The 13,275-nt window shown below is 37.6% G+C and overlaps 1 protein-coding gene across 1 annotated transcript in view; it reads right to left on the bottom strand.

The window, feature by feature from the left end:
* dnah7 (dynein, axonemal, heavy chain 7) overlaps positions 1-13,275 on the bottom strand; it is a 262,198-nt gene that overhangs the window by 107,272 nt on the left and 141,651 nt on the right. Inside the window, exons 41-46 of the mRNA XM_073046961.1 lie at positions 12,004-12,233; positions 7,323-7,653; positions 5,485-5,831; positions 5,199-5,379; positions 2,796-2,981; positions 418-581 (exon numbers count right to left, since the gene is read on the bottom strand). Of these exons, the coding sequence (XP_072903062.1) occupies positions 418-581; positions 2,796-2,981; positions 5,199-5,379; positions 5,485-5,831; positions 7,323-7,653; positions 12,004-12,233 (1,439 nt within the window). The remainder of the gene's footprint in view (positions 1-417; positions 582-2,795; positions 2,982-5,198; positions 5,380-5,484; positions 5,832-7,322; positions 7,654-12,003; positions 12,234-13,275) is intronic.

The raw sequence follows: 13,275 nt of genomic DNA, 5'->3' as shown, positions 1-13,275 counted from the left end.
TGTTCCTAATCATATTATGCTTTGACAAGCTTCTACAGATGTACAATAAAAAGCATTCTGTCTGGCTGTATTATAGCCTGGTACAGAATTCCAAAGCACAGCAATGTAAGAGGCTATTGAGAATAGTTGACTCAGCCAAATGCATCAAGGTAAATGTCTTCCCACTATTAAGGACATCTTCAAAAGGTGATATCACAGGAAGGCATCAACCATCATCAGGGACCCCCAGCATCCTATGCTGCTAAGGCATAAAGATAATTTGCATTGTGTTTATATTCTGTGTATGTTTACCTATGCCAATTAACTTGTTAGAGCTTGAAGGGCAGTTTGAAATCCAAATTCTAGAATCTGTCAATCACATTAATAAAATCCATTGGTTAATGATAGAAAACATTAATATTGATCATAAATACTCACGATATGATAATGGCATTATCAATGGAAAAGTTATCAGAAGGTAATCCAGAAATATTCCAGGCTCGAATTTTTACAGGGTCGCCCAGAGTTGTTGTCAGAGACAAATCGTCGGAACATGGGATGAGCATATCTTTGCACTTCTCAACCCATTTTTCTGCTTGCCACTACAAAATAATAGGCAAATTGATTAGTTAAGGACTATGTGCAGACAAGTAGTAATGATGTAATAGTTTGTCTGTACTTTAGATTATGAAAAACAGATTGGAAATAAAATCTGTTTTGCTTTAAAGTAAGCTAAATTACTGAGATTGTCTGACAAATATATTTATTTTACAAGCAACAACTGAGATTCTTTTATAGCACATCTATGATTCAAAACAATGGAGAGCAAAGTTTCACCTCTTGCTACCAGTTCACATGAAAGAAGCAGGACAGTAGTCTTCAAATTTGAACTATTGTAAGATAAGTAGCTGTACAGAATGTTCCAAAATTAATAACCATAACACATTTATAAAAGCCAATAAAATATTTCTGCAGTTATGAAAGGAGTAATTTATAATGTATTGTAAACTGTTTAGTGAAATGAAAGGGTAATCAATGAACAAGCCAACTGAGAAGCCAGTGTGAATAAATGTATACTTAGTTCAGATGATCTTATGATGTTACAATCAGACTATAACAACTGGATTGTTAAATTAAGTGTTCTATAGAAATTTGTTTACCTGTGGTTGTGGTCAGATCTGTAAAAAACCTAGTTTTAAAAAAAGTATACAATTTTCATATTCCTAACACCAGGCTCATAAACAAAGCTAGGACAATAATTGAGCTGTTTCTACTCTGTGTTCAAAGCCAGCCTACAACTCTTAAAACTGAAACACTTAAAATTTTAAAAAATGTAACCACATCAACATTATTTAAATAATCAGAACCAGAATCAGGTTTAATATCACTGGCATATGTCATGAAATTTGCAAACTTTACAGCAGCAGTACCATGCAATACACGATAAATAAATACAGAGTGGAAGATGAATTACAGTAAGTATGTATCTGTCTATTAAATAGTTAAGTTAAAATAAGTCGTGGAAAAAAAAAGAAATAAAAATGTAGTGAGGTAGTGTGCATGGTGTTCACACTATGGAGGATAGTACCCATGATGGAGCAAACTGATGTTACAAGAATCTGCAACTTACTTTGATCTTGTGCAGTAGCTCCCCCATATCAGACAATGATGCAGCCAGTCAGAATGCTCTCCACATTTGTAGATGCTTTTGAGTGTTTTAGTTGACAAACCAAATCTCCTCAAACTCCTAATGAAATGTGGCCACTGTCTTGCCTTCTTTGTAGCTTCATCAAAATGTTGCACCCAGGTTTGGTCCTCAGAGATACTGACACCCAGGAAACTGAAATTGTTCACTTGCTCCATTTCTGATCCTTCTATGAGGATTGATTTGTGTTCACTCATCTTACCCTTTATGAAGTCTGCAACTAGCTCCTTGGTCTTCCTGACATTGAGTGTAAGGTTGTTGCTGCTACACCACTCAACTACCTGGTATATTTCACTCCTTATGCCCTTCCGTCATCATCTGAAATTCTGCCAACAATGGCTGTATCATCAGCAAATTTATAGATAGTATTTGAGCTATGCCTAGCCATGCAGTCATGGGTGTAGACAGAGCAGAGCAGTGGGTTAGGCACACACCCTGTGGTGTGCTAATGTTGATTGATGGTGACATGGAGCTGTTACTTCCTATCAGCACAGACTATAATCGAGGATCCATTTGCAGAGGACGATACAGAGGCCTAGCTCTGTAATAGACCTTTTGTTAACAGATTAATCACCTAGCCCAATGTGTCTCTGTTACATACAGATTTTAGGTTCAAGTGTCACATTTTCCCAACTATTATAATGGACAAAAATGGTTCCTGCTGTGTATGACATCCTGTTCCTGAAGTATTATTAGTGGATTAATGATGCATAGCTTTACATTTTAGCAGGGTTAAGTAATTAACTCTAGATCATTAGGGATGATTTGGTAATTGTTTTCTAATAAAAGCATTATAACAGGTTTCGGAATTCTGGCACACAGGTACATCTGTGTGTCACTATATGAACATCTAAATACATAGTGTTAACTCTTTGGCAAACCTTGTCATGAAATTCTCTACCTTACATTAAAACTAATACTGAAAATAAAACACTAATATTCAAATTGAAACATGTTTTAAATGTTACATTTTATAATTGTTGAATCAATTAGACATAACAGAATTTTATATAAAATACAAGGAAGCATAAGAAGTATACATTGCACTGAAAGATAGGTGGAAATTTACAGGTTTGAGCAAATTGAAATTTATTACTTTATTTTAGATTACCTGTCTATAGGTCGATGTAAAGGCCCCAAGATATGCCACAATTCCTGACGAAATCAGGATATCACCAGTCAGGTTAATGTATTGTTGTCCTAGATTTTTGGCTGTCTGATTCCAACGTGTTTTCTCACCACCAAGTCCACCAATGAGCTGATCAGCACGGTGCAGTTTTTTACTGCACAAATCAACCTGGAAGGTAAGGTACCATTATTGTCACAAGTCAGCAAAAGTTGATAATGGTCACCTGTTAATCTATCAGTCCTAATGGGGTAACGATGATGTTCTCTTCTGCAACAAAAATGTCATTTACAAAAGTATCATTGACAAAATGTTTTTGAGTTAGAAGTATCAATGAAATAAAAATCACTGTACTCTGCAATATGAGAGAGAAAAGCCAAATCTGATGCAACAGTAATAAGGTTGAGTAACGGTAATTACAAGGTGAGAGGGAGAAGCTGACCAGAGTTGATTGGAAGCAGGGAAGATGGTCGATCAGCAATGACAGAATCTTATAGGAGTAATTTGAGAGATATAGAAGGAGTTTATGCCCAAGAAGAAGTAGCTCACCAAAAGAGAACAAGCAGACCATGGTTGTCAAGGGAAGACAAGGACAACATAAAAGCAAAAGAGAAGGAATACAATATAGCACAGATTATTGGGAAACCTTTATAAACCGACTGAGAACAACTAAAAAAGCTATACGGAAGATGAAATATGGGGAAACCAGCCAATAGCATAAAAGAAAATTGCAGAAGCTTTTTTTGTAGAGTCTAGAGTGGACATTAGACTGCTTAAAATGACTCTGGAGAAGTAGTAATGGGAAAGGTAAATAACTACTTTGTGTTAGCCTTCATTTTGGAACATGAACAATTCAAAAGTCAGCATGAAGTTGTGAGTGTTTTTGGCCACAACTAAGGAGGAGACACTGGTGGGAGCTTTAAGATGGATAAATCACCTGGACCAGATGGCCCATACCCAAAAGTTCTGAACTGAAAAAAAACCTGCAGAGGCATCAGTAATGATCTTTCAAGATCACTGGACTTGGAGAGTATCAGAGGACTGAAAAATTGTGAATATGACACACCAGTATAAGGAGGAAACAAGGCAAAAGACAGGAAATTACAGGCCAGTTAGCCTGACCTCAGCGGCTGGTAAGATTTTACACTCCATTGTTGGAGATGAAATTTTGGGATACTGAGAAGAATGTGAAAAAGAAACAGGCAAAATCAGCATTATTAGAATTATTGAAGAGATAACAAGAAGAGCTTAGACAGGTTGGGAGAGTAGGCAGATGGAATACAGTGTAGGTCAATGTGGGGTTAGGTACTTTGGTATCAAGGATTCTGAGTATTTTCAGAATCTAAAGGTCAGAAGTGCCAAGAGACTTAGGAATGCTAGTTCAGGATTTCCACAAGGGTGATGGGGTGAGAGGGGGTGGTGGAGGGAGGGTGTGGGGGGATGATGGAGGGAGGGAGAGGATGGAGGGGTGAGAATGGAGGAAGAAGGATGGAGGATGGGGACTAATGGGGAGAGGGGAATGGAGGGTGTGGGCTAATGGGGAGGGGGGATGAAGGGTGGTGTCTAATGGTGAGAGGGGGATTGGGGAGAGGGTTGTTTTGGAGAAGGGGGTACTGGAGAGCAGGGGTAAATGGAGAGCCGGGGGTAAACAGAGAGCGGGGGTACTGGAGAATGGGGAAGGGAGGGAAATGGGGAGACGGGGTGGAATAGGGCAGGGGGCAGACGGGAGGTGGATGTGGGATGGGGGAGGGGCGTGGAAGGAGAAGACAGTGGAGAGAAGCCTGTGGAGGGGAGAGACATCTTACAGAGAAAGCAGAATGCGGTGAGGATGGGAAAATGTAGCAGGTGATAGGTATATTTTGCAGTTTGTGGAAGAAAAGTTACAATACATATTTAATCTGATGCTGTGTTGAGTGAAGGGACAAAGACCAAAAAAAGACATGAAAATTGGAGGCTCAAAAGAAAAATAGTCTAAAATAATGGGTAGATTAATGGAACTTTAAATGTAGAAGATTTAAGATGAGAAGACAAACATATTTATAATGATGGTCTGGGGCTATGGAATGCAATAGGTTGAGTAAATTAACCTGAAACAATGAACATTTAAGAATAGGTTAGAGGTGAATTAGATATGAGAACTAAATAGGAAATGCTGAAATAAAAACAATTCATTTAAATAATCTGTTTCTATGATGTTTTTCAGTGTAATTCTATCTAATACATTTCAGGCACTAGGCAAGGAACCAATGTCCTACTTTTTTCCTTGATTCATTTGAATATGGTGTCATACTTAGTTTGATGGATAATATCTTCAATGCAATGTATGTATGCCATACACTTACTTAATGATACATTTTATTTTTTCCCTATAAATCTAATATAAATTACCTGATTTTCCAGATCTGTTTTCTTTTGTTTATTTGTTTCTAATTGTTTCTGCAATTTTTCAAGCTTGTCTTGCACTTCTTTAAGTGCGGCTTGCTTTTTTCTTAGCCCATCCATTGCTATTTTCAATTCACCTTCAGCCAAAGCTAGCTTTGCTTTCTTGGGAGCCACAACTTTAGCTACTCTGATTAAAATGGAGGAAAAAAAATCCATCTCATACAAATGTAAAACTGAAGCTGGTGAATTCAAGAAGATTTCAATGTTTTATAATCCAATTATATGGACTTACTTATCGTAAGAGTCGATTGCAATGACCCATTTGCAAAGACCCTCAGCTGCAGTGGATGCATTACGAATCTTTTCTGGAACAAATTCTGGATTAGTTATGTATTTATTCCTAATAACGTTTATGTATGCTGGAAGAATATTGTCCTTGTCGTATTCATGGAGAGATTGCAAAAACTTCATGTCACCGAGTACCTTTTTGGCCGGGCCCCAGAAATCTTCAATCTTTTTACCTGACCCAGTAGGATCTGGAATTCTGTCTGGCTTTATTCCTTTCAAAATACAAACTGCCTCCATAACCAGTTTTACACCAGCTGGTGGGCTCTTCATAGATTTCATCACAGTAATATCCTACAAAAAAGGAAAATTCATTGTGGTATCACAACAGCTTAAATACTCAATTACAGATTTTCAGTGTGTTCTCATTTTGACTCAGTGTTCCTTTACCTGTGATCTGGGAAATGTCATTTCTGCTTCATATTAATCATACGTTATTTTCCTAGTTGCTCAAGACACTAGGATTGATTCAATAGACTAAAGGAATTCATTCTGTGGCACAAGATGTTATGATTCCACGTGACTGCATGATCTGGGAAAGATTACCTCAACAATAAGATGCAACAGTTTATATAATCAGTTGCGTGATATGCATTACACAACTTTTTCCATTTTTTAACAAAGGTGAACTGATGAGAAACCTGGCAAGACAAGGCTAATTGTTAGCCAAGTTGTTCTACATGAAATATATACTGTAACTTACCAGAAGGCAACTTTAAGCGAAGTGTTACTGATTTACAATTTGTTACCTCGTATATAATAATAAATTACACTGGACTTAACCATAGAGATGAAATTGGCATTTCTTTTGTGATACTGTCAGGGAGTATTTTGGCGTTAAGTGAATATGGCAGATACTAATTCAAACAAGAACTAAGCTTCAGTTTGTATATGTAAATAACTTCAGGAAGCTTGGAAACAGCCTTCAGTTTTTTTTTTGTAAAACTGCAAACAGTAAACTGAAGTTAAAAACACAGGCTGTTCCACAGTCTAAGAGACTGCATATGCAAGAGCCAAACGTTAGTCAAAGGTAATTGTATTGATTGCATTACAACAAAGCAGGCAACGTGGCTAAGTTATTTGCTTCATTGTGTTTTGAGAGCAAGCTGGCAGACCAGATGGATGTTGTCAAACATCGTCAGAAGTACGGGCAAGCAATAGTTTTTGTGTATTTATCATATTTGTGTACTCAGAGACAAACCTGACAACATTAATTTTGGGTGTCTCAACTCTGTTGTCAAATGGTTTTAGAATATTTAATTAGTTTCTCCCAAATGTGTTTGAACCTTCAGAGGTGTCTTATCAATTATATTGTACTTCCACTATGTATCTCAAAGGAACCATTTATCAACCCAAAGTATTAAAGTAAACAATGTTATTTTGACTATTGAAATTGTATTGAATCACCTGTAGTTTGATGTTATGGGTATAAAATGTGATCTACCTTTGTGTTTGTGGGCTTCTGCCACAATGTCTCCATGCTTATTGTGATGAATGAAGAGTTCTCTATCACCAGCTCCAGTGTCTCTCTGGTGACTTAAATCACAGTCACAACAACACTTCTTTATTCCATCTGCTTCAGCCCACACATGGATGACTAATACCCAAGTTAAAGTTTAAGTTTGAGATATGGGATGTTTAATACCATAATATAAATTAGCTCAGAAATATCAAGCACAAGAGAGTGGCTCTGAATTTTGAAAATATACGCTTGCTCTGAATCTAGAAATTTATAATTTTTTTCTACAAATGTTCCAGAAAATTACTGGCAAATTCTTTCCTTACCTGTGTAGTAAGTGTGTCCAGGGCAGCAAGTGCAGACTCCAAAACTGGTAATGCTTTCGCCAGATCAGCATCACATTCATCTTTAATCGCCTTTGCTGCCATGGCTTGATCATTTGCAATGATTTCATCAGCTTTTACAATTTCCTCTGTTCTTGAGACCTCAATAGATTCTTTTTCAATAACTATCATCATGTCATCCACTGCTGCACTGGCAACTATCAGTTCGGGCTGCAGGGCTGCCAATTCCGACTGCATGGAGGCAACCTGAGAAGCAGCCGAGTTTAGTTTCTCTAGACCAACTTCATATCTTCTCTTCATCTTCAGTACATCACTAAAGACAAAATATTCAAAACATTATGCATGAGTTTTAAGTTGATTGCTTTGCTGATGAGAACATTCCAATGAACATATATATACACTGGTTTTCTAGGTACTCATCAGAATAGACAAAACAGATGTGATCATCTCTAGGTTGGAGCACAAAATGAAAATTGGTGGAGACACTAGAAACCACAGATGCTGGAATCTGGAGCAACAAACAATCTGCTGGAGGAACCCAGTGGGTCAAGCATCATCTGTTGGGGTAAGAACTGTTGACATTTTGGGTCAAATCTCAGCAGCAGCTGTAAAATTGGTACACTGGTGATAGCAAGATGGATAGTCTGGCCGCAGGATGAAAGCAATCAGTTGACAAATTGATTATTATGCCAAGATACAGTGAAAAACTTGTTTCAAACAGATCATTTTTGAGCATAAGTACATTGAGATGGTAGAAGGGGAAGAACTACAACAAAATACAGAATAGATTGTTACAGTTACAGAGAAAGCACAGTACAGGTAGATAATAAGGTGTAAAGGCCATAACACAGTAAATTGTTAGTTTCAGAGTTCATCTTTATTATACAAGAGGTCTGCTCAAGCGTGCTACAACAGTAAGATAAAAGCTGTCCTTAAGAATGGTATTGCATGTTTTCAAGTATTTGTATCTTCTGCCCAGAAGAGAGAATGCTCAGGGTGGGTGGGGCCTTAAAATATGCTGGCTGCTTTCCCAAGGCAGAGGGAAATGCAGACAGGCTGGTTTCTGTGATGGACTGAGCTTTGTCCATAACTCTCTGCATTGAGATGGGGGAGGATGATGGCAGATAGAATTTAATTGCTGTAAGTGGAAGGTAAGCCAAAGGGAAGACTCCTATAGGCCAGACAATTAATGGCAGGTAGGTCACAGAGGGGCCAGGGTCCACATTTCCAAAAATTCCTGAAGGTGGCAGCATGGTCAAGAAGGCTTACAGGATATTTGCCTTGTGGTACAATTTTGTAGAACGTTAGTTAAATGTACAGTTTTGATATCACACAGAAGGGCATGATTGCTCTGGAGAGAGTAGAGAGCAGAATCAACAGGATGTTGCCTGGGTTGGTGCATTTCAATTAAGAGGAAATACAGGAAAGACTCTGTTTGTTTATCTTGGAGAGTTTAGATAAAAATTTACAAAATTATAAGCAGCATAGATAGGGCAGACGGTAGGTAATTTTCCTTCAAAGCAGAGTTGTCTAAAATTAGAGTTCAGAGGTTCAGAGGGATAGAGGTTTGGAGGGGATCTGAGGAATAATGTTTTCTCCCAGACAGTGACTGGAGTCTAGAATGCACTGTCTGAGTGCGTAATGAGGACTCATATTCTCAAACATTTAAGAAATATCTAGATCAGCACTTCCAACCTCCAAGGTATAGAAGGATATAGAGCAAGACAGTAAATGGTATTAATAAAGATGGGTACCAGATGGCCAGCATAGACACAATAGGCTAATGAACATATTTCTGTGTTGTATGACTCTGATTCTGACACAAAAATATTCTGTTCCTGTACATCTGATTGATATAAAGCCTCCTGTGCCCGTTTGCATCTCTGCCATTTCATCTCTTCCTAACGTGGAACCCTTAATGTTAACATTCAGCAACATCTTTGATCACAATTTTAGAACAAGCAATTTGTGAGATTCATCTCACCTTCCATAAACTCATTCTCCTGGTGCATTACGTTAAAAAAAAAATTGCTTTAAATAAGCAGAAGTTTAAACCAAAGCAATTGAGATCATCTTAAAGGTGAGTAACAATTCTTGTTCGTCTATGATACCAGCTCATCAACTGTTCCTGTCATGATTGCTGAGCAGGTCAATGATGTGGCATTTGAGGCAACTTAGTATCAGATTTAGTCACAGGATTATTATCATAATATTTAAATAGCTGCTATTAACAAGAAAAATCTTCCTCAAAATGCCAAACTCATAACATACACTGTTAATAAATACCTGACAATTCAAGGGAAGGAGAGTTACTCTGGAAACTGTAAGTCTCTTCATATCTCTGCTTTATCTAATCTGTTATTTTTAATTAACTTGCTGGATTTGCAAGATACTGCATAAAGACAGAACTTAATAGTTATGTACAGTTTGAATATTATAATGTTTTAAATATTTTAATTACATGATACATATATTGTGAAAAAAGAACAATTTAAACTGTTCAAAATATTTCAAGTATCAAATCATTAACATTTGAACATTTTAAAACCACTGATCATTAAATTATTTTGATTTTCCCTTTATCTCTGCTCATTTTGTGTTTCTCCAGTTCTTAGCTGCCTTGATTTTCACTCTGAGCTTAGTTTAATGCTAATTCACCACTACACTTCTGTTTCTTTCATAATGTTTACACTTTATCGGCTGATTAAATATCGTTGAGGTTAAATATTGTAGTCCTTGCTGCACTAATACTGGCTTTATTTATATCGACAAAAAGGAATGTAATTCTTGGTATGGCGACTGCTCTGCCCAGGACTGAAAGAAATTGGAATGAATTATGAACACTTCCCAGTCTATCACATTCTCCCCTCTGTTGACTTTGTCTACACTTCCTGCTGCTTCAGGAAAGCAGCCAACATAATCAAAGAGCTCTTCCACCCAAGAGAGGTGCTGCAGCAAGAATTTGGCACATTTTTCTTTTAATGATCCCTGTGATTATTGCTGGCGATGACTATAGACAACTGTCGAATAGCTGTAAGACAATCAAATTCTCAATTTTCTTTGTCCTTGGAAAAAAATAAGTGTTAAAGGATTTACCAGATTTGATCCCTTTTCTATGCAACATATCATAATCTAAAAAAATAGTCAAAGGCACCTAATGGTACAGAGCACCTCTCAGTATCTATCCTACAAAAACACTCAGAGCAGGGTAGACACCCCTCAGTAAGTAAAGCTCCATTCTAAGACACTCTGCTCATCCAAAGAATAGATATAGTGCAACAATTTTGCATAGACTCGAAGGCAACTAATTGAGAAACGGAGCTGGAGCCGTAAACAATTCTCCACAGTTGGTCTAGACAGATTCCTATACAGCTACAGCAAAGCTTCTTTATTCTTATATTCCCACCATTTTATGCTAAGACCAAAATAACTTTTGCCATCCTAATTGCCTGTTAACTTTCAGTTTTGCTTGTGCAAAAGTCCATAAGAACATGGGCAAAATACCCGTTTTTGTGTAGAACATGTCTAACTTTCCTTGCATGAACCCTGCTTGGGCCACTTCCCTCAACTCAGTATATCAACAACTGTATTGGTGCCGCTTCATGAACTCAAATATATCATTACTTTTTCTAAAATTTCCCCCTCTGAATTTCTCTTTTTCCATTTCAGGGGATTAGCAAGTGACAAGCATCCACTACCAACCCATAGGCTACCATGCCTATCTTTACCATACTTCCTTCACTTTGTCTCCTTAATTAACTCCATGCCACTTACTGAGTTTCTCTGTCTCAGGCATATCTGCTTCAGAGCTGCCTCTGAAATGTCTGCCTTCTTCCCCCTCACCATACTTGAAAGAGTCCTTGACTGTGTTCAACTCTTTCCGACATCAAACCTCTTCTCCAGAGCAGGCGAAGGATACTTTGGTCAACTTCAAAATAACCTATCTTTATACCCAACAGATTATCCTTCAGAATTTCCACCACCTTTAATGAGAGACATCTACCAGACACATTTTCTCTTCCCTCCTTTCCCAACCATACAGCCACAGTATTGTCATGAATGGCATTAAAAGTATATTATACTTGTAAGTAAGAAACATTACGATATGGGGGGGGGAGGGAGGGGAGGAGAGGAGAGAGGGGGCAGAGAGGGGAGGGTGAGGGGGAGGGTGGAGGGGGCACGAAGGGTTGAGGGGACGAGATAAACTGTCTGCCATTTGTAAAAATAAACATACATACAAATGTCAGACTTTTGAATTTAATACTATTATGGGAGCTGGCCCAGATGGTCAAAATATCCAATTAAACAAGCATTAATAATCCAATGATAGCCTAGAACTTGTATTCTCAATTTCCATTTTCTTCAGTTCAATTGTAAATTGTCACTGTGTAATACTGATAGCTTTTCCATCCACTAGCATGACCAGTCCTAAAGGCCATTTCCTACTTTTATACCTTTTACAGCATTTACTTGTTCTTCTGTGTTCTCTCTCTCTAACTGCCCCTTCCTGCATTAACCTATGGCCATTAAGTGCAGGTCATTTGGGCAACTCTGGCCTCAAACTGTTTCACAGATAATTGTTTCATACTATTCTTTCCATTCTCCCCCCCCCACACACACACACACACACACACCCTCTTTAATCCTTTTAATTTGTGCTTACGTTCGTTTTGTTTCAAGAAGAGCTTGAAATGTGGAGATCAATTCCAGGTAGGAGGTGGGAGTCACATAGTTGTACCGCTGAAGCTCCGTATGGAATGTTTCAGACAACTCGATCGTTGAGGTATGAAAACTCTTGCACATTTCAATGCAGCACATACGTATCTTTTCTGACATTTCAATGTCTCCCAATGAGCGTTTGGCTACAGCCTCCAGAGCATCTTCTGGCCAAGACTACGGTATATTAAATAAAGTGGTAGCAAATAAATAGGTAACCCAAAATCCCAAATGATAAAAGCAATTGTTGTCATTAAATCAAACTGGTAATTTAAAAAATACTCTGCTCATTGCTAACAACTAATTGTTAAATATGTCATAAATGATGTTTGATTCTGCAAAATGGTGGAGAGCACATTGGCAGAGCTTCACAGCTCAGGAACCCAGGTTCAAACCTGATCTTCCATGCTGTCTGTGTGATATTTACATGTCTTTTGTGAATTCCCTTTAGGTATCTGGTTTCCTTCCAAATTCTAAACAAGTCTTGGTTATTCAGTTAATTGGACACTACAAGTTTCCTTTTGTGTAGTGTAGCAGGTAGAAATGATGAGAATGACGTGGTAGAGAAAATTAGTAGGGATATGAGATTGTTCTGAGGTCTTTTTCTCTGTTGCAAGAAAATACAGAAATAACAAATGATTAAAATGGCCTAGAAAGTTATTGGTATCAGAACTCTCGTAAAATTAGTACCCACATGTTAGTGAATGTACACACATATCTATTCCATGAAATCAGCCCTCTGCCATTGTGTTGGTTTAGACTTATTTTAGTCCATAACTTGTGCTATTGATAGAGAGCAAAGATCTTTCACCAATACAATTAAACATGTTATATCCAATATATTTGATTGAGATTGATGAAGGACCTACATAAGGTCTGAACCAATCAGCCTGAGACACAACTTCATTAATTACTATCATATCCAGGAAATTTAAATTCAGTTAATTAAATCTGAAATCAAGTTTTCTTAAAGAGCTAGTTTCAAAGACTGTGACCCAGAAACTACCCGATTGTTGAAAAATCAATATATTTCCCTTTCAATATTATTAAAGGGAAGCAATCTGCCTTATTTACTTAACTGCACAGGTCTATACATGTCTCTACACATACAACAGTGTGGGTAACTGTGGCTGTAGGCCATTTGACTGAAATATGACTACCGGTGAGCCATGTGTTACAACAGGTCAAGTTATGAAAATTCATCCTTTCAGAACTCACA

Source organism: Hemitrygon akajei, chromosome 5 (genome assembly GCF_048418815.1).
Source record: "Hemitrygon akajei chromosome 5, sHemAka1.3, whole genome shotgun sequence".
In the NCBI taxonomy this organism is placed as follows: Eukaryota; Metazoa; Chordata; class Chondrichthyes; order Myliobatiformes; family Dasyatidae; genus Hemitrygon; species Hemitrygon akajei.
The sequence above is the reverse complement of the archived record's forward strand: the minus strand, read 5'-3'. Positions and strand labels throughout refer to the sequence as shown.